This window comes from Haliotis cracherodii, unplaced genomic scaffold (genome assembly GCF_022045235.1).
Source record: "Haliotis cracherodii isolate W230 unplaced genomic scaffold, xgHalCrac1.p SCAF_9, whole genome shotgun sequence".
NCBI lineage: Eukaryota > Metazoa > Mollusca > Gastropoda > Lepetellida > Haliotidae > Haliotis > Haliotis cracherodii.
In genome coordinates this window covers 12,653,695-12,677,189 of record NW_027266343.1, presented here as the reverse complement: position 1 = coordinate 12,677,189, position 23,495 = coordinate 12,653,695, and the positions used below count along the sequence as shown (strand labels likewise).

At 41.3% G+C, this 23,495-nt stretch overlaps 1 protein-coding gene across 1 annotated transcript; it reads right to left on the bottom strand.

The window, feature by feature from the left end:
- Window positions 1-46: 46 nt before the first annotated feature.
- On the bottom strand, window positions 47-17,209 carry LOC139451733 (sushi, von Willebrand factor type A, EGF and pentraxin domain-containing protein 1-like). Its single transcript, XM_071233046.1, has 7 exons — window positions 17,158-17,209; window positions 7,269-7,382; window positions 6,568-6,681; window positions 4,793-4,917; window positions 3,924-3,990; window positions 2,950-3,063; window positions 47-624 (listed from the first exon to the last, which is right to left on the bottom strand). Exons 1-7 carry the CDS (start codon window positions 17,207-17,209, stop codon window positions 47-49), a joined length of 1,164 nt encoding a protein of 387 aa, XP_071089147.1.
- Between the last annotated feature and the right edge of the window lie 6,286 nt (window positions 17,210-23,495).

Sequence of the window (23,495 nt, the reverse complement as noted above, 5' to 3'; positions counted from 1 at the left end):
TTCATCTATTGATGCCATGTCTGATCGGGTCGCAAATGCAAGACTCTTAATGATTGGAACAAAGCATCATGATTCGTTGAATGGCACTGACAGCAGTGGGGGAGCCAAGTTGGAAGATGTTGGAGGGTTTCGAAGCAATCACGTTGAGTGTGGAAGTGTCAGTTACCTCCGAGGTGACAACGACATATACTTCAGCTACAGCCTTCAGAGTAACACTGTTAGCAAGTATGGCCACCCGATCCCCATCTGTGACCAACCCATCAGTAAACATGAAGACGATGTTGTTAGCATCCGCGCGGTCGCCATTTTGTGGTTTGAAAACTTCAGCTGTAGCCAGACTGATGGCATCGCCAATGCTTGTAGAAGGACCTTCTTCGTACACCTGCTCCCTGAGGGCTCTCATAACTCCCGCCTTGCTGTTGTTATTGTAATCATGATTCAATGGCAACACCACTGTAGCTTTGGCAGCAAACACCAATAGTGCAACGTTATCGGCACCACTGTTTATGACGGTGTGGCTTAGCATCCTCTCTTGAAATCTTTTCATTTCGTCGAAGTTGGTTTGGCCGATGGAGAGGGACACATCATCCATGATGAGGATGTCCAGCTTCCGTCCACTGCAGGCTGGAAAATAAGACGTGCAATATTTAGAGGTTGTTCCTCGTCTGTGGGTAAAAGGAGTTACCAGATGCTTCATGGAGCTATGTGTCTTTTATAGACATCATGCGTTAAGATATTGAACGTCAGAGACACGGTAATAGACCCACACTAACCACACTACTACTACTACTACTACTACTTCAACTACTACTACTACAACAACTACTACTACAACTACTACTTCAACTACTACTTCCACTACTACTGCTGCTATTCAACTACTACCCACACTACTACTACTACGACTTCAACTGCTACTACTACTACAACTACTACTACTTCTACTACTACTGCTACTTCAACTACTACTACTTCTACTACTGCCACTACTGCAGCTGCTATTACTTCAACTACTACTACTACTCGTTAAACTACTACAACTTCAACTACTACCACTACTACTGCTACTTCAACTACTACTACTACTACTACTACTTCTACTACTGCCACTAGTGCAGCTGCTATTACTGCTATTACAACTGCTGCTGGTGCTACCACTGCTACTCCTGCTGCTGCTACTGCTGCCACTACTCCTGCTACTACTACTGCTGCTGGTACTACTACTGGTACTACTGCTGCTGCTACTTCTACTGCTGCTATAACTATTACTGCTATTACTACTGCCGCTACTACTACTGCTGTTGCTACTGCTGCTGCTGCTGCTACTACTGCTGCTATTCCTCTTGGTTCTGCTGCTGCTACTACTACTGCTGCTGTTGCTCCTACTACTCCTGGTGCTGTTACTACTACTGCCGCTACTACTACTGCTGTTGCTACTGCTACTACTGCTGCTACTACTGCTGCTATTCCTCTTGGCACTGCTGCTGCTATTACTGCTGTTACTGCTAATACTTTTGCGGCTACTGCTGCGGTTACTACTACTACTGTTGCTGCTACTACTACCAACATTTTGATTCCTGGTTTGTCAGCACCATACCCATGCTCAAAAATTCCACCGAACTGGAAAATGTTGATAAGACCTAAATCAAGTTGAGCATCCCACTCAATCAATGACACGCTGTGATATAAATGACACACTGTTGAAAGCGGCGTTGAACCAAATTTATTTCGTCCGTGTCATCCTGCACCTACTTTCACACATCAGACCCGTGGAGCCAGCAGGACAGGCACAGCTGAACCCGAAGTCCCTTGACAAGCACGTGCCTCCATTAACGCAAGGGGAACTGCCACAGTGATCAATCTCGGCTGCAAAATTAAATATAAAGGTTAGCTTTCAATCTTTTTCGAAATCATATAAAGAATATCCACAAGTTATACTTACTTTACTACCACTACTACTATTTCAACTATTTCAATTACAACAACTACTTCAGCTACTACTACTTCCACTACTACTACTACCACTACTACTACTACTACTACTACTACTACTTCAGCTACTACTACTACTTCCACTACTACTATTTCAACTACTACTACTACTACTACTACTACTACTACTACTTCAGCTACTACTACTACCACTACTACTACTTCAACTACTACTACCACTACTACTACTACTACTACTACTAGTAGTATTTGTACTACTGCTGCTGCTACTACTACTGCTTTTGCTACTTTTGCTATTACTATTACTGCTTTTACTACTGCTGCTGGTGCTACCACTGCTACTACTGCTACTGCTGCTACTACTGCTGCTGTTGCTACTACTGCTGCTGCTACTGCTGCTGCTACTGCTACTGCTGCTGTTGCTGGTACTACTCCTGGTGCTCTTTCTACTGCTGCTGCTATTACTGCTATTACTGCTACTACTTTTGCATCTACTGCTGCTGCTGCTGCTGTTGCTACTGCTGCTGTTGCTGGTACTACTACTACTGTTGCTGCTGCTGATGCTATTCCTCTTGGCACTGCTGCTGCTACTACTGCTGCTGTTGCTGGTACTACTACTACTGCTGCTACTACTGCTGCTGCTACTGCTGCTATTCCTCTTGGCACTGCTGCTGCTACTACTACTGCTGCTGTTGCTGGTACTACTACTACTGCTGCTGCTACTGCTGCTATTCCTCTTGGCACTGCTGCTGCTACTACTACTGCTGCTGTTGCTGGTACTTCAAATACTGTTGCTGCTACTACTACCAACATTTTGATTCCTGGTTTGTCAGCACCATAACCATGCTCAAACATTCCACCGAACTGGAAAATCTTTATAAGACCTACATCAAGTTGGGCATCCCACTCAATCAATGACACGCTGTGATATAAATGACACACTGTTGAAAGCGACGTTGAACCAAATTCATTTCATCCTTGTCACCCTGCACCTACTTTCACACATCAGACCCGTGAAGCCAGCAGGACAGGCACAGCTGAACCCGGAGTCCCTTGACAAGCACGTGCCTCCATTAACGCAAGGGGAACTGCCACAGTGATCAATCTCGGCTGCAAAATTAAATATAAAGGTTAGCTTTCAATCTTTTTCGAAATCATATAAAGAATATCCACAAGTTATACTTACTTTACTACCACTACTACTATTTCAACTATTTTAACTACAACTACTACTTCAGCTACTACTACTTCCACTACTACTACTACTACTACTACTACTACTACTACTACTACTTCAGCTACTACTACTACTACCGGTATTTCAGCTAGTACTACTTCCACTACTACTACTACTACTACTACTACTACTACTACTACTACTACTACTACTACTACCGCTCCTACTTGTACCACTACTATTACTTCTACTTTTTCAACTACTACTTCAACTACTACTACTACTACTACTACTACTACTACTACTACTACTAGTAGTATTTGTACTATTGCTGCTGCTACTACTACTGCTTTTGCTACTTTTGCTATTACTAGTACTGCTATTACTACTGCTGCTGGTGCTACCACTGCTACTACTGCTACTGCTGCTACTACTGCTGCTGTTGCTACTACTGCTGCTGCTACTGCTGCTGCTACTGCTGCTATTCCTCTTGGCACTGTTGCTGCTACTACTACTGCTGTTGCTGGTACTACTACTACTGTTGCTGCTACTACTACCAACATTTTGATTCCTGGTTTGTCAGCACCATACCCATGCTCAAAAAATCCACCGAACTGGAAAATGTTGATAAGACCTACATCAAGTTGGGCATCCCACTCAATCAATGACACGCAGTGATATAAATGACACACTGTTGAAAGCGGCGTTGAACCAAATTCATTTCGTCCTTGTCATCCTGCACCTACTTTCACACATCAGACCCGTGAAGCCAGCAGGACAGGCACAGCTGAACCCGGAGTCCCTTGACAAGCATGTGCTTCCATTAACGCAAGGGGAACTGCCACAGTGATCAATCTCGGCTGCAAAATTAAATATAAAGGTTAGCTTTCAATCTTTTTCGAAATCATATAAAGAATATCCACAAGTTATACTTACTTTACTACCACTACTACTATTTCAACTATTTCAACTACAACTACTACTTCAGCTACTACTACTTCCACTACTACTACTACTACTACTACTACTACTACTACTACTACTACTACTACTACTACCACTGCTTCAGCTACTACTACTACCGCTCCTACTTGTACCACTACTATTACTACTACTACTTCAACTACTACTACTACCACTACTACTACTACAACTATTTCAACTACAACTACTACTTCAACTACTACTACTACCACTACTACTACTACAACTACTACTAGTAGTACTAGTACTACTGCTGCTGGTGCTACCACTGCTACTACTGCTGCTACTACTGCTGCTGTTGCTACTACTGCTGCTGCTACTACTACTGCTGCTGCTACTGATGCTATTCCTCTTGGCACTGCTGCTGCTACTACTACTGCTGCTGTTGCTGGTACTACTACTACTGTTGCTGCTGCTGATGCTATTCCTCTTGGCACTGCTGCTGCTACTACTACTGCTGCTGTTGCTGGTACTACTACTACTGTTGCTGCTACTACTACCAACATTTTGATTCCTGGTTTGTCAGCACCATACCCATGCTCAAAAATTCCACCGAACTGGAATATGTTGATAAGACCTACATCAAGTTGGGCATCCCACTCAATCAATGACACGCAGTGATATAAATGACACACTGTTGAAAGCGGCGTTGAACCAAATTCATTTCGTCCTTGTCACCCTGCACCTACTTTCACACATCAGACCCGTGAAGCCAGCAGGACAGGCACAGCTGAACCCGGAGTCCCTTGACAAGCATGTGCCTCCATTAACGCAAGGGGAACTGCCACAGTGATCAATCTCGGCTGCAAAATTAAATATAAAGGTTAGCTTTCAATCTTTTTCGAAATCATATAAAGAATATCCACAAGTTATACTTACTTTACTACCACTACTACTATTTCAACTATTTCAACTACAACTACTACTTCAGCTACTACTACTTCCACTACTACTACTACTACTACTACTCCTACTACTACTACTACTACTACTACTACTACTACTTCAGCTACTACTACTACTACTACTACTACTACTACTACTTCCACTACTACTACTACTACTACTACTCCTACTACTACTACTACTACTACTACTACTTCAGCTACTACTACTTACACTACTACTACTACTACTACTACTACTACTACTACTACTACTACTACTTCAGCTACTACTACTACTACTACTACCACTACTACTACTACTACTACTACTACTACTACTACTACTTGTACTACTACTACTACTACTACTTCAGCTACTACTACTACTACTACTACTACTACTTGTACTACTACTTGTACTACTACTTCAGCTACTACTACTTCAACTACTACTACTACTACTACTACTACTACTACTACTACTACTACTACTACCACTACTACTACTACTACTACTACTACTACTACTACTACTACTACTACTAGTACTACTAGTACTACTTCAGCTACTACTACTACTACTACTACTACTACTACTACTACTACTACCACTACTACAACTACTACTACTACTACTACTACTACTACTACTACTACTAGTACTACTTCAGCTACTACTACTACTACTACTACTACTACTACAACTACTACTACTTGTACTACTACTACTACTACTACTTCAGCTACTACTACTACTACTACTACTACTACTACCACTACTACAACTACTACTTCAGCTACTACTACTACTACTACTACTACAACTACTACTTCAGCTACTACTACTACTACTACTACCACTACTACTACTACTACAACTACTACTTCAGCTACTACTACTACTACTACTACTACTACCACTACTACTACTACTACTACAACTACTACAACTACTACTTCAGCTACTACTACTACTACTACCACTACTACTACTACTACTAAAACTACTACTTCAGCTACTACTACTACTACTACTACTACTACCACTACTTCAGCTACTACTACTACCGCTCCTACTTGTACCACTACTATAACTACTACTACTTCAACTACTACTACTACCACTACTACTACTACAACTACTACTAGTAGTACTTGTACTACTGCTGCTGCTACTACTACTGCTTTTGCTACTTTTGCTATTACTATTACTGCTATTATTACTGCTGCTGGTGCTACCACTGCTACTACTACTGCTGCTACTACTGCTGCTGCTACTGCTGCTGCTACTGCTGCTATTCCTCTTGGCACTGCTGCTGCTACTACTACTACTGCTGCTGTTGCTGGTACTACTACTACTGTTGCTGCTACTACTACCAACATTTTGATTCCTGGTTTGTCAACACCATACCCATGCTCAAACATTCCACCGAACTGGAAAATGTTGATAAGACCTAAATCAAGTTGGGCATCCCACTCAATCAATGACACGCTGTGATATAAATGACACACTGTTGAAAGCGGCGTTGAACCAAATTCATTTCGTCCTTGTCATCCTGCACCTACTTTCACACATCAGACCCGTGAAGCCAGCAGGACAGGCACAGCTGAACCCGGAGTCCCTTGACAAGCACGTGCCTCCATTAACGCAAGGGGAACTGCCACAGTGATCAATCTCGGCTGCAAAATTAAATATAAAGGTTAGCTTTCAATCTTTTTCGAAATCATATAAAGAATATCCACAAGTTATACTTACTTTACTACCACTACTACTATTTCAACTATTTCAACTACAACTACTACTTCAGTTACTACTACTACTACTACTACTACTACTACTACTACTACTACTACTACTACTACTACTACTACTTCAGCTACTACTACTACTACCACTACTACTACAACTACTACTACTACCACTACTACTACAACTACTACAACTACTACTACAACTACTACTACTACTACTACTACTACTACCACTACTACTACAACTACTACTACTACTACTACAACTACTACTACAACTACTACTACTACTACTACTACTGCTACCGCTCCGCTATTACTATTACTGCTATTACTACTGCTGCCAACATTTTGATTCCTGGTTTGTCAGCACCATATCCATGCTCAAAAATTCCAACGAGCTGGAAATGTTGTTAAGACCTACATCAAGTTGGGCATCCCACACTGACATAATGACACACTGTTGAAAGCGACGTTGAACCAAATTCATTTCGTCCTTGTCATCCTGCACCTACTTTCACACATCAGACCCGTGAAGCCAGCAGGACAGGCACAGCTGAACCCGGAGTCCCTTGACAAGCACGTGCCTCCATTAACACAAGGGGAACTGTTACAGTGATCAATCTTGCCTGCAAAATTAAATATAAAGGTTAGCTTTCAAACTGTTTTCAAATCATATAAAGAATATCCACAAGTAATACTTTATCCCTTGCACAACTACTTCACTATTACGGGTCCTGTGGCTGCTGCTGCTGCTACTGCTACTGCTACAGCTGCTACTACTACTATTTCTGCTGCTGCTGCTTCTACTCCTACTCGTCCTACTGCTGCAGGGGCGGGGCACAAGAGTTGCAGTGGCGAGCTGGATAAAAGGACGATGTGTAGTTTCGAGCATTGCTTTAGATGATTGGGGGTGGCCCTGAAAAGGGACGTATAGTGGGAGTATTTTACTGACAACTGCACACAAGATCCATGTTTCTGAAAACGAATTGGCCTATACACAGGCTGACATACAATTCTTGTTGCTTCTTTCTAACGATTACTCCACAATACATTCAGACATACAAGGTGGCTGCTGGGACAAAGTCGAGTAAGTTGGACCGATTCGCTTTGTAACATCGAGTGCATGTGATGCACCCCCCAATTCTGAGGGGACACTGGAACCTGGATCAATTGTTTTGGGTTTCAGAGGTTTCTCTTTTGTTGCTGTTCCAGAGTCTGTTTTTTTGCGTTTCAGTAGCCCTCAGATACACTTTTCTGAGATTAGTCACTGTTTCCTTCCACAGTTGCATTGGCAAGGATCCTGTTTGTTGATTGGTAAGGTGTTCTGGCTTCAGTGTGCAAAGTGTCAACAGTGTGTCAGTGTGTTGTCAACAGTGTGCGAAATTGATACCCTGCCTCAAGCATCCTGAGCTTATATAGGACCCAAAGACGACATGGTAGTGCGTGTGTCGATGACATCATTAGAGTATGTGTGATGTTTTTTTTCTGATTGACTGAGCCCTACTATATAATGAGGGGCGGAGGGGGTGTTACTACATTCGATGGCAGTAAACATGCCTACCTGTGCACGCCTATTGCACTATAAAATATGATGGGACATTTCAGTGTGTGTATTGCCATACCAAACTTATGGACACGTACGTGCGGTATTTAACCCATGCCAGCAAGGTTCCATAAGGAAAAAGGTGACAACCCATCCGTGCCTGTGTCATAGTGTGAGAGGAAGGCTCACGATCCAACAGTACATGCATTTTTCAGGACCAACCATCTCTTGCGAAAGAACACTTTGCAATATAAATACAATATATGTTCCAATATTTATTTCCCCATTAACAAGAACACAGGATTAGGGGCGTCCTTGGTCTTTTGTTTACAAACTCTGAGAACTGTAACATGAGAACCATAATATGAGAATCATAATATGAGATTTATACCATGTCTAAGACAAATTGATTGTGCATCGTGTCAAGGTTGTCAGTTTTGGCCATGGGTTTCTTTTATGGAAAGGAAATGTTGAACCTGAAATCAATGCATTTGGAATCCTTCATTGCTGGTGGTATCGTGAGGATCAAACAGTTCCATTACATCTTCAAAGGACCATCTTCGAGCAGCATGATGGGTCAACATATACAAACAGTACATACCACAACGTGTGATGTATCGGTTTTGAAGAGGATGAGGATTCCACTGTTGCATTTTTTATCCCGCGAAGGTCATGACATCCTGTACGTCTGGGTGTTATTGGTATGGTTTGAGTCCATAAATGTCAAAGTAGTGAATGATGCCTGGTGCTGGGTGATACACACATACCCAATATTGTCCTAAAAAATGACTGGGATCCGTGTTTAAAACGTATGCTTTGGGATACCATTCACATGGTTGACGTAAAGTGATCTCTGGCAAAGATGCCTTGGTAGAAAGGTCTGAGCACCTGGGTCCACTTGCACAAAGCGATCTTAGCGCTACAATTATTGTAAATCCTTAAGATCGCAATCTTAACTCCAAGCTGTCTTACAATCGCACTAAGATCGGGTTGTGCAAGTGGAATAGGACAATTGTATGGCGATTGTAAAGTTGATTGTAGCCGCCTAAGATCGATTGTAACTAAGATTGTTCTGTACAAGTGGGCCCTGGTCTCGTTGCACATAGTCTTTGGTGGTCAAGCCAGGGTAGGCACCCTTGTCGTCCATCAGAGCACTGTAGGAACAACTAATTTCCTGGACGGTTTCATATTCCAACTTGCCAGTCTGTCTTGGGTAGTTATAGCAATAGCACCCAGATCAGCAGTCAGATCCACGACCCATAGCGTGTAGCCATTTCTGAACTGGTCCAGGGTGAGGTTGCAGGGATGTTCTTGCCACTGGTGTCTGGTGTTGCTGAACAGGTTTATGTAAAGTTGTCTGAGCGCTGCACTGTAGTCCTCAAAGTCACTTTTGATTTCAGTTCTGTGGATTTTCAACTTGAGGCTGGTCACTTTGAAATGATGGAACTGGAAGGGATTCTTTTGCTGGCAGCAAGGGCTTTGTTGTCTGCCAATCACAGGACGACCTATTTAAGCAGCTGGCCTCTAATCTTTTAATCTTTGTGGAAATCATTCCCTTGACTTGATCTGGGGTTAAAGGTTATTTGGCCATCACTCCTGGTGACATGTGTTTCACATATTGTTCCTATATGGCAGGATCAATGTTTTCTTGACATACATAAAACTCGGCTTTAGTCAGTTCAAATTGACAGTTGACATCTCTAGCACTGATCAAACAGAAATCAATGGGGCTACGAATCAGTTGAACTTTCATGTGGACCCCCTCCTCCAGATAATGTTCTTGGTGAAATAAGTCACAGTGTAGACGACCTGTCAGTTCCACTTCTTGGATGGGCAGAATGACCAATCGTCGTGCGACAAGGCCTGTGTTTGCATTCCGGGCGTCAGCATTATAATGATCCATTTTCCAGCTCCATCTGTGTAACAATCTCATTAAAATCAGATCTTAGTTCTCGCTGCTGCTAAACAAAGGTCTGAGGACATCCCATTACGGATCACGTCAGACAGACCTTTCGCGAACTCTGACAGATCAATGGAATTACTGACAAGAAGTCGACATTAGCCAATCAGAAGGCAGCTTTCGCGTTCTTTACGTCACTAGTGAGTGAGTTAATATTTAAAGTCACATCGGCAATATTTCAGCCATATCGTGACTTGAACAAGGTATAGCATATATAAAAAAACTGTCATCAAAGGACAGTACAACAACTAGCAATATATATATCACAGATCATAATTTAAAACTAGTTTTAGATCAATAAAATGATTGGACTACGACAGACGACACATTATAAAAACAGGCTATTAATCACCAACAACTAAAGTTAGGCCACCATACTAGGGACCATGGGGACTCACAGTATTTTTGCTACCTACATGGTTTTTACAGCACTAATTTCAAACTGGCGACTACGCTTCGAAACATATTTTGACAAATTCTCACTTAAAAATTTGAAACCTGAACAAAAGAACATTCTCATATGGCTAATATATGGTCTAGATTGTATAGATTCAGTTGTGAACCGCGTCAATATCGTTTGGAATACCACGTTTTAAAGTTTTCGAGGTTGGATGATTAGAAATCACATTCCGACTGTCTCTTTCATGACCTGGTAAGTGACGCTCTGATTGTCGGATGAAAGCTCATTCTGACGTGACCCCTAATGGGATGTCCTCAGATCTCTGTTTAATCGTAGCCTGGACTAAGATCTGAATTTAATGAGATTGTCTGTGTACCATCCTGGTCACTTGAGATGAGTCAATTTGGCTGCATCCCCCATACACTTGCTTACTTACACACGTTTACTTCTCAAAAGAGGGAATGCATCATGTTGTTCACTGTGGACATGTTTTATCCATCATCACTGTCACATTCATAACATTGGTATTCTTGACTTTCAGACAACTGGTTCAAATCAATGAAAGCATTGACAGGCTTAACAATGCCAAGCCACTGAGGGGATCGCGAGGACGGTAATGAATGCACTGACCTTCTTGTAGTGAGGTGACCACAGGCGGGACAGAAAAGAGATCCAGTTGAACCTTGGCGCATCTGCAGGCATCTCGGCGCATCTTGACAACTTGTCTTGACAACATCTTGACAGTTCTTGACAGCACCGTGTCTGGTGATGAACTGTGTCTATTACCCTTCTGTACTGATATTTAAGGCTGCCTGATCCATATTGGGTACATCTCGGCATCAACAACCCTAAATGATGCTGGAGGTGCAGCGGGTGTACTTGCATGACATTGACCAAGGCACTCCACATTTCTCTTCCATTCTTCTTTGGACAACAGTCGTTTGTTTGTCACTTCCCTATTGGCAGAGTTTCACACCGCAGCAATAACAGATAACTCTATCACCTCGAAATAGCCAGAAATAGCCAGCTATGGCCACGTCTGGGGTCTGGGTCATCTGTTTAGGCCTTGTTTGAAAAGACCACACACTTTAAAATTGATCATGGTCAGAGTGAGAAGGATTACTCAAGATGTAAAAAGGAGCAGGTAGTGCATCGAGAACGTCACCATGTAGTGGAAGGACTTTGTTTGTACTTCTTGGTGATACGAGAGAGAGAGTGTTTGTGTTTGATGCTTCTTTTACGAGCTGGTGCTGCTGGCCCTAGTTGGTGTTGTCGCAATGTGGTGAATAACGCCTGTTTCCTAGGGTGTTTCAAACTGTCCCCTATACTTCTATGTCCAGAACTGATATCATCCAAAAATCCAGGCAACATGCATGCTCCTGTTTTGAGTGCTGATTTTCATACAGTCTTGATTATTAGCAGTGCTAAATTGTCCAAAGATCCCGAAGATTTTTCCCAAGCCTCTCCCTCTGTGATGGATTCGTGCTCAGTACACTTCCAGGCCTTTCATTCATTGTTGTCCAGCCAAACTGGTGGCATGGTGGTGTGTGATGAACTGGTGTACCACCATGTTGAACACTAGAAGGTACCCAGACGATGTGGACAGAGTGAACATCACGATACTCCGTTAAATATACACACTGAGATTAATCAAGCAACACCTAATTCATAGACACATAATTGTGGGAATTAAGAAAACCGCATTTGACTGATTGATCATTGTGACATATTGCATCTTGCAGCATGACTTTTTTGAGACATGTAATACACGTGCAATGCACGGGTAATGCACCTGCAATGTGCACCTGCACCTGCAATGACAACATTGCTGAAATCAAATTTGGAATCATGACATGTCACACTCTCTCATTTCAATTTGTTTTGCGTGTTCAGTACCCTAATTGTCATGTCACTTCGTAAATTGTCAGAGGCTACAAGGTGGCAAATTATTTGCATGAGAAATGCAGGAATGTCCCACAGACAAATTTTGGACGTCAACTTCCATCATTTCAAGACTCTTGAACAAACACATGGCTACCAGTAATGTGAAAGATCGTCCAAGACCTGGCAGACCCCGTAAGACAACAAGGAGATAGGATAGAACATTGTTGAGACTTAGTTGCCGTCCATTTGACTCAAGCAAATCTTTAAAGCAACAGTGGTTACCAGAGAGAGCCCTTTCCTTCAGGACAGTCAGAATTGGTGGAAGCAGCAGGATACAGTATCAGAAAACCACCAAACGTATTAAACTGTCTCCTTCTCACAAATAAGCTTGACTTGGCTGGTATAAGCAATGTGTTCGCTGGAACATTGCATCATGTCAGAGGGTTCACTTTTCAGATGAGTGTCGGGTTCTTATTTACTTATGGTGGATGGTCGTACACGTGTCTGGAGACAAAGGAACACAGCCATGTTTCCCCGCAATATCCAGGAAACGGTTCCTTTTGGGTTGGGATCAGCCATGGTATGGGGATGCATTTCCTTTGGTTGCAAATTTAATCCATCACCATTCGCGGTGACCTTAATGGGCCTCATTATCAACAGGATATCCTTGACAGAGCTGAACATTGTCCCTTTTTTTGATAATCATCCTTTTGCCATAAGAACCATCGTCATGAACTACATTGTCTGACCTCACCCTTTCTTTACAATGAATAATGTATTTTGTAAGGAAATCCTTTACACATTTCACACACTAGTTCATTAACGTTACTCGGGGCGACAATATACGGGTGATGCTTAACTAATTTCCATGTAAATAGATTTTGATGACATCCCTACATCCCTGATGTAATCCCAAGTAGCGTAACTGTTGAGACGTTTTCATCATGACATCATGTCTTCCATCATCTGACGTGACACTGGAACATACATGAGTAAAGGGTCCATGATGTCCTCTGCGATTTGATGTTCCCCCACATCCGAGTTGATGTTGACAGTAAAAAAAACGGGTAGAAGGCCAGCTTCCTCCAGACCAATGATGAGAGGATGGTCAAACACATCCACCAGAACAGGCACATCAGAGACATGGCTCACTTCCTGTTCTTCATTGACCATGTAGGAGGGTAGGTAAATAAATCCCAACATGCACACCAAGGACGTGGCAACATCACTTTGGCTGATGTATGCTGAATTCATGTTGCCAGGTTGGTTGGCTGTGGGGTACACCAGTGTAACGCCTACACGTGTCTTTCAGGGTCGGAGCATGAAAGTTCAGATGATGTTTCCATGCATGAAATCGAGGTTGCTCCTTGGGGTAGTTCACAGTGGATGTGTAATGCCCTCAACATCAGCTTGGTAAACATCAGCTGTATTGCCTTCAGACTACTCATGGTTTGGGCGACAGTATCTGATTCCCGGACGTTATATTAACTGGAGTTATCCATGACAATCACACTGACGTCGTTTAAAATGGGCAATAGCCCATGTCTATGAACACATCACCTTTCTTTTTCGCCTCGATAACATCCATCAATAAACCCCGTATCATGGGTTGCAGCGTGCAAAACAATGACACAATTACCTTCACCTGATGGTACCATGGGTGCTTTCTGTCCATCTGCCTATAGCCACATGTAGTCAGTGGAATGAGTCACCAAGGTAAATTATCTGGACGCCCTGACTGTGATAGTTATGAATGGTTCGGAGATAATGTGACCTCATAGACAGGATGGAATATTTTCCCCTGAAAAGTGCTCGGTCATCACCACGCCCATAGTTTTGAAATCCCATCTCTTGGAGAGCAATAGTGCAGTTCACATTAATTGTATCTTTAATTCCTCCCAAATTCTACTACAAGACAGGGTTACCTTCTGCTCATAAAGTTTGTACACTTTACGCCTAATCACCCTGTATCAATATCTTTTTACGCCTCAGTTTTGTTTTTGAGGCCATCACTATACCTGTTTTGTTTTCTTATCATACCATAGACTTTATGGTATGAATTGAAAACACCATAGCTTGGGCAGTTCGGTAATTCACACTATCTAAATTAATAAATGGTTTCCCACTATCTCTCTAAAGTGTAAAGAACTTGTATGCATTTCCAAGTACAGATTCCATATCGTGAACCTTGGTTATGGCTATGCAAGTGTAATGTAACATGCATCATGGGAGCAATGTTAACAAAAATAACGCAGCATCATTTTGTCATTTTAGAAGATGCACATCTAGCATTTCTGAAACACTTTAGTAGGTACCAATGTTGGTTGTGGAAGCAAATACCCCTTGCTGGTCTACAAGTCTGTCCACAAGTCTATTTCACTGTGGTCCAAACCACTTTAACCATACTCATGATGCCCACCCAGCATATAAGAATCACTATGGAGAAAAACACCACTTAACTTCGAGGTACTCCCATGCCAAAGCATCACCAGCATGTTGAATATTTCTTCTTTCAGTGGCATGTTGAATATTGCTTGATGCTCCTGTTTCTATGGGAGGAAGACATCATCCATGATGTCCAGAGACACAACTGCCTTGGCTTGTCGCGGTAAAAGTGGTGGAGTCTGTTGCAGGTAGGACTGCCAGTTCAGCAAAATGTGTGTCAAAACATCAGCAAAGGTACTGATCCCACTACATCGCATCAAGTTACTCAGACTTTCATTGGCAGGTCAACACATTTTGTTGTCTCAACGACTAGGACTTAAGCCAAGATTTCAAAGGAACGCGCTCTGCTCGATTGCAACCTTTGAGGGCCACACTCTCTGCTGAAGGTGGAATGTGTGGAATTGAGTGGTGGTTTGGAGACAACGGGATGGGTTGTGGGGTGTGGATAGAGGTAGGGTCAAGGACTGAAAGGGAGGCAAGGTGATAGGAGATAGGGGGGAGGTAGTGGTGTGAAGGAGATAGGGGAGAAGGAAGAAGGGGTCAGACGATGTGGGATACAACTTATAAAGGGAGGTATTTTTCCTTTTGCCAGGAGCAGAGGTAGGAGAGATGAAACTGCCGTACAACCTTTGCACTGAACGCCGATGCTGTTTGGTTGGATCACAAGCCAGGGAAGTCCGGACTGTTTTTCGGACGGGTATAAACAACCCTATGAGTGACTAGAGCAGCTGGGTGGGCTTCATCTGTTTCTGTCTGCACCCCATGACAGCTAAGCATAAAGTGAACCGTGTTGTGGACCATGGTCTCTATTTGTTCTTTTACTTCTTGGGAATGTAGAGGGTGGTAGGGTTGCAAAAGAGATGGGTACGTATTGATTTTTCGCGCCGTGGGTTTCAAGTCCAAAAACAAGTTGGAATAAGGAGTCAAGGTGAATCCTTACAGGCTTCACGAATAAAGGCCATCTGCCCTGGAAAGACTTGTCTGGCCAAGTGATCAATTTGAGAGGCATCCCTGTTTTTTTCAAACATTACCATGTAATGTGCACGTATACTAAAGGTCTGATGATGAGGCAAAGAGTTTGTGGGTCAAGTACAACACAGACTTGTTATGATGAAGACTTGTTTTTGTAAACCATCGCAGTTCCTCAGTCTCTTCGTCTTTGGTATTGTTTCCCAGCAAATTGTCAATGGCTGACATGTGTTCGTTGTAGTACCTGCAGGTAAGTGAGTGTTGGTTTTGCCCATGGTTTGCACTAACGTGATTGGAATACCTAACCCGGATGTCAGAACTTCCAAGTCCTCACGCATGGTTTGCCATTCACTAAATACCCAAACAATCCCCTGAGGTGCGGTATCAAGGATCCAGGTTGGAACACATGTTCCATGAAGGCTTTGACAACCGACGCTTTACCCGTGGGTCCCCCTTTCAGCATGGTAAAAAGGATGAACATGGCCTCCACCAGGTCTGGGGTTACTGTGGAGAAGGTCAGTGACGGAGAAAGGTGTCTGACCTAGATGCAGGTTCACTGGAGATCCCTGAAGATACAACACAAAACACAGCATATAAGCAACAGGAAACATGTATTTTTTGTGTTTTGTCGAAAGGGGGTGATGGAGAGCCGGTATCAGTATTCTTTATGATAAGCCATCTAATAATAGTCTGTATCAGTCAACTCGCTAAGGTGACTCTCTTTTTGGGCAAATACCTGCCCACTTGCAAATGATCCATGGCAACGTTTGTTCCACCACTTGAATGCGGTTTTGGAGATCCATGTCGTTGGTCTTGAAAAACTCACTTTGGGTCATCACCGAGTTGTGTAGACTGGTGATGTTCGAGGCCATTTTCTTTGACTGTGAAGCCATGCTGATGAAGACATAGACATAGGCAGATTGTAGATTGCTGGGGACGTCATCTTCAAATCAAGGTAGAGAGGAGTGACAAAGGTGGAGCTGCAACTGAATGCCTTGCGTTGCCCAGCGCTGTGCTTTATAGGCAGTCGTGAAGGGTGAGTGGATGAGTGGGATTGAGTGAGCGGATGAGTGGGTTTGTTGTGGGCAGGTGAGTGGGTTTGTTGTGGGCAGGTTGGCGGGTCTGGGTGGCGGGCTAGGCGGCTTGAGGAATGAGCGAATGAGCAACTGCGAGTTTAAACGTCACTTTGAAAATACGTACCCGCCTGGATGTAGCAGAGTTGAAGCATTAGAAGCAGGAAACTCAGCATCATTGTCGGATCCTGGAAGAATCAACATTTTAAATATTCAAAATTCTGCTTCAAATATTAACGCACTCATAATTGGACTATGATTGGGGCAGGCAAACTAGTGGTTGGCAGTCGAGGGACAAATTGTGTTCCACCATTCCATCCCCAGTGGCAGAAATCATTAAAACTATAAACAAAAAGACACATATGTTACACTGTACAAAATGTGTTTAGATCCTATACACAAACCTACAATGTTTCTTGTCCAATAACTTTGACGCGTTTTGGTCTAAGCGTGTTTAGAGTTTAAATGTGGGAAAGACCCGTACATACCTGAGTTCAGTTCATTGTGGGGAATTTTAAAAAAGGTGCGTTCCATGTTTTTGTTGCATTCAAAAAAGAAAATCATTGTAGTAAGCAGATATACTTGTATTGTTGACTTCCGTTTCCTGAATGATTTAAATACTATTACTCAAACAGCAACAATACATATGAACGCAACACTTTTTAAACCTCGGCGGAATAGGAACACGCAACCTCTTTATTTGCACTCCTTTACGCTTCCTCCTGTACTATGTAGTTTGTTGTCACAAAGGCAAATATTCCTAGTCACCATTAAGCTATCTTGGGTTATTTGTACAGTTGTATGTTAGCATTGTACCCAGTTCGTTGTAATAAGTCCTGGTGGTAGAGTGTCTGCCCGGAGAGCGGAAGGCCCGAGGTTCGATCCCCTGCCACGATCCCCTGCCACATCATACTAAAAGGTGTATAAAGATGGTATTTGTTGTTACCCTGTCTGGCGCTCAGTATTAAGGGAATCTGATTTGTACATCTAATTTCAATATATATTATGCATTTTATTTTAATGCCCAGTGATATGCACTTTATAGATTGAACATGTATAAATTCTGAAAAAGTTAAGATTATAGGTGAGGTGAAATGGGGTTTAACGTCGCGTCCAAGATTATTGCACTTATAAAGTGACATGCATGCACGTGTATGTGTGTGTGGCTGCTTGTACTAGTCCGGACTAATGCCGATTTATAGCGCTAGCACACTGAGATACCATGCCGCAGTTTAACATGAATACCCCACTCAGACTCAGTATACTGAGTCCGAGCCGACCAGTCCTTGTTTTAGCCCCTTAATGCCGAGCGCCAGACAGGGTAACAACAAATGCCATCTTTTAACGTCTTTTTGTATGACGCGGCCGGGGATCGAACCCCGGACCTTCCGCTCTCCGGGCGGATGCTCTACCTTTGGACCACGGAGGCGGTTGTTAAGATTATAAGGATAATACTGTTATAAGGTTAAAATGCGTCTCAAAAACATTAGAAAATGGTAACAAAATTGTAACAAATTAAACCGTTTACAGCTGCAATGATGAGTTGCATCAGATATACAAAGATCGTGACAGAGAACTTTTAGTTCAAAAGGATTAATCGAGAAAAGACATTTCACATTTATCACAAGAGTATTCCGGACATTGCATATTTATCATTGGATTGGTTCCATGTTATCGTGGATTAGTTAATGAAACAAGCGGAGAGGTAAGATAGCATCTGGAGTGAGTCACAAAATCAATTGTAGCATCTGGAGTGAGTCACAAAATCAATAGAGAGATAATCCATCTGGCATGTAGGCTTCGATATTTTTCCGATTACGACATACATGAATTCATGGTCAGATCTAACTTTTAACGAATCAAACTGAGGTATTGTGACATGTGACAAAGACAGGCCAGGCCAGGCCAGATCACTATAAAATGATGTCGTCAACATTAGGAGAGGCGAGCACGGGTTGCAGTCGATCGAGTCGAATCGCGATCGATCTAAGTTCTCCCCATTTAGTGACGAGCCTGGCCGGTCTGATCCTGTCCTGTATTGATAGATGGACTGAGAGTAAGTAAAACTTATATGAGTATGAACCTGATGTTGCGTTTCTTTATTATGCGAGTATGACTGCTGATGGGGACCACTTGGAGTAAGGGTCATTAGACCAACCACTCCTTGACGGAGCTGAGCCGATGATGACAAGGCGAGTGGCAAAGTCATGGCTCAATTGACAATGATGACCAGGAACCACGATACTTTTAGTAACTGTAGTAGGGTCGCAATTGACACCCGAAAGCAGTTACGACAATACACATGGCTATGCATTTTGTCGTAATTTTTGTTATGCTGTGTTTAGATGGTGTTTAGACACTGAGACAAGCCAGTGTTACGTGGGTATGATGTAGGCAAACAGTTAGAAAGTCGATTTGCACTTAAATAGATTCACTCCAAGCATAAACAGGTACAGGTCCAACAAGTAGGTATTCATTCCAAAAAGATGATATATATTCCAACAAGCTTGTATGTATTCAAAGAAGCAGGTATATATTTTCCAACAAGCAGGTATATATTTCAACAGACAGGTATATATTCAAAAAATAAGCTATACATTTAAAAAAAAAGGTATCTATTACAACAAGAAGGTATATATTCCAACAAGCAGGTATCTATTCAAACAAACAGGTATTTATTCCACAAGAAGGTATATATGGCAAAAAGAAGGTATATATTCCAACAAACAGGTAAATATATTCCAACAAGCAGATAAATGTATTCCAACAAGCAGGTAAATATATTCCAAGAAGCAGGTATATATTCCAAGAAGCAGGTAAATATATACCAACAAGCAGGTAAATATATTCCAACAATCAGGTATATATTCCAACAAACAGGTAAAAATATTCCAACAAGCAGGTACATATATTCCAACATGTAGGTAAATATTCCAAAAGCAGGTAAATATATTCCAACAAGCAGGTAAATATATTCAAACAAGCTGGTAAAAATATATTCCAACAAGCAGGTAAATATATTCCAACAAGCAGATATATAATTCAAAGAAGCAGGTATATATTCCAGCAAAATGACAGACATGAAATAAGCTTCGCTTCTATACCTATACTTGAAGAAAGACAAGCCAAATACATGATTTGTGTGTCATGTTATTTCCATTCATGACCATCCACAGACATGTCCGATAAAACCGTAGGAAATACACCTAAACATTCCTAGTTAATATTCAGGTGAGTATTTTGCTTGTACTATGACATTCATAAAACAAATATTTAGACCTCCATTATTAGGTAACAACCATATTAGTATGTTCAGTGAGAGATGTAATACGGTTTATCAATTAATTTTGGACTGTATGCAAGATCCGTTTATCATCCCAAACTGGCTCCCACAGGAGATATCGCTTGGATGAGATCAAGCGATATCTACACTGTAGATATCGCTGCAATGAAATTACATCACAATGCTTTGCAGACCGTTGTGACGTCACTGGTTACCATGACGTCACAATTAAATGACATCACTAATGACTCTGCTACTGAAGCTGTTAGCAGTACTTTTTACACTTTACCCTCTTGGTGCCGCGAGACCATATATGGTCCCTCACTTTTCACACCCGCATAGTGCCAAGGGACCATATATGGTCACGAGAAAATGCCCTTTTTAAACTGTGAATTTTGATATCAAACACTGAGTGCGCAAAGTATAAATCATCACCCCAATCATCACCCCAATCATCTTAGCTTTAACATCGTGCAACTCATACTTTATACAATGCTACGGATTGCGAAATATGGCGAGATTAGTAAAGTGGCTACCACAGGAGATATCGCATGGATGAGATCAATGAAATTACATCACAATGCTTTGCAGATCGTTGTGACGTCACTGTTACCATGACGTCACAATCAATCGACATCACTAATGGCTCTGCTACTGAAGCTATCAGCAGTACTTTTTACACTAAGACACTGCTTACTACTGTCTACAAACTGAAAAAAGTTGGAAGAATGATGTTGGATGATAAATAGAAACTTGATGATAAAAGTTGAAAACTCCAAGGTATTATATATTTCATATTCGCGTTTCGCCAATGTAATTGACACCACGACCGTTATATCGGACCTGTCGTCCTAAGCCCTCGGGAATCTCGTGGATATCTTTATGAAGCCGTTTGTAAAGATTGTGCCGAGCATTAAAAGTTAGTTTCATTTTGAAGTTTCAACAAATGACAAATTTACGTTAAAGTTATGCAATACAATATTCAAAACCAATACAACGAACACAGCATAGTGTGTTATGTACAAGTATCTTCTTCTGTGTGTGAAGTACATTCGACATCTTGCAATAAGAATGACTTGTAACGTATTTGAAATGCTTAACATGTGTTACAAACTTAACCATGGTTGTTTCAGGAGTCTGGCACACACTAACCCGCTGGATGCCGAGGTTTTTTTCTGACGCACATTTTCCTGAGACAAGTGAACCTTGTGCGAAAATTGCGCCAACGCGGCACTGGATCTACCTCCGGCTATTAAATTACGAAGAGATGTAGAAAATTAAATTTCCTATCTGATAGTGTAAATTTAATTGCAAATATTAAACCGGTTTGAAAAAAGACACTGCTAAGTGTTGTCTGAGAATTTATTCTGCGTTGGAAAACAGCAAATTGCTCCGCTTTTTAACGTATACCGCTAAAGGTACTGTGCCCCGTGTGCGAAATACGCATCAGTCGGAAAGCGCACGTTAAATCTCCAAAGTAAGTAAGTAAGGTACTGTGCGACGATTCTTTTTATTTAGCAGCTTTACGGAAACTGTGAGCGAACAAAATACTGTCTTATATCTGAACCACATAAATATATATATATCTAATGGAGCTATATGCGTATGTATAACGACATACATTCAATGCAAAAAAATAACCTGCCGTAAATGACGAAAACTGATTTTCCCCTATGACGTCAAAAGGTGACAGAGAGGTAACACACGTACAAAGAAAAGGGGGCATAACTCCGCTATTCTTAGCACTAGTTTATTGTAACTCAGGTCACATGGTGAGATTTACCTGTGGGTAAAGACGATATATTTTCGTGGTGTTTTGTTCTCGAGGAACCAAACTATTCAAACACAAATATCGATATTGAAACTGTATACGTTTAGATTAAAAAACCCATAAGAAATGATGGAATCGTACTACATAAAAAAGAAGTAATACCAAAATGGAAGGCCCTATCTAACCTATAAATTTGCCCTTATATTCCAACATTCTGATTGTGCAAGTGTAATTTGACTAATGTTGCACCATTATTAATGGAAATATCCAGTGTTCCTTCAGGATAGATGTGAGTTTAACTGTGTAATTATAATATACGATGTGAGTATTGGAATAGTTTGTTTGCTGTGATATATTTTTGAACAGACTTAAAACTCTAAATGTTTATATCCTATTATGATTCCTTATCACCAAAATGAAATATTCCCAAACCTTTAAGAGTTTCTTCATTAGATATTTCTTTTTACACAGTTTATATACTGAGTAACATGTACATTCAAGGACATGGTGATAAGCATTTTCACTTGGAAAATTACAAGAGCATGAAATTTGAAGAGATGAGTTCACTAAGTATAAATCAGTGTGGCAGTTACATATTTTGACTATTTCTTGTATTTTACCTTTTAAGTATAATTCATGTACATAATTAAATGCAGTTGTAGTCATTCTTTTTTTTATTGCTCAGCCTACTTTAAACACTTAACCATCAGTAACATAACTCTTACCAAGCATGCTTACTGCATGGTTTGTTTGTGAATGTCACACCCTGTGAACTAATACAATAGCCCCAGCCTTCTCCCTACTCAAGCCTTTTGTCTATATGGCCAGCTTGGGTACTCAGCCATGCTGTATGCTGGACATCTAAGGACTGTGGTCACTCCACATATGCCTCTCCACGGATAAAGATATATATATATTCACGTGTTTTTTCACAAGGATCGTTTTTGGGGAACCTTAGATCAAATTCCAAGGTTAGTATATTGTATTATTGAATTGAGGATTTTATTCATTGAATTGTATGTGCAATATTGTAGATATTGTTTGTATTTGGATATATGTGTGTTTAGACAGGAATACACGGAATGTAGATTATCATTTCAGTTTAACAACCAAATAAGGATCCTACAATCATTAAAACATGTACAAGCATTAAACTAAAAAGTAAGATTAGTAGTTTTAGAAATGATAGAGGTTACTTGTGATATAAGAGGTAAGGCTAAGCAAGCATGCATGATATGAATGTAGGTAAACATATATGAATGAATGAAAGTAAGCATAAATGAATGAATGAAAGTAAACATATATGAATGAATGAAGGTAAACATAAATGAACATGTACATAAATATATTTTACCCAGTGCATTAACAACAATACTATGTACTGTATCTCACCAATAATACTAGTATGCAT

Coding starts and splice junctions, on each gene's coding strand:
- LOC139451733 (XM_071233046.1), bottom strand. CDS start 17,209: ATGATGCTGAGTTTCCTGCTTCTAATGCTTCAACTCTGCTACATCCAG. Junction 3,991..4,792: donor TGTGTGAAAGTAGGTGCAGG/GTGACAAGGACG, acceptor TTAATTTTGCAG/CCGAGATTGATCACTGTGGC. Junction 3,064..3,923: donor TGCTTGTCAAGGGACTCCGG/GTTCAGCTGTGC, acceptor TTAATTTTGCAG/CCGAGATTGATCACTGTGGC.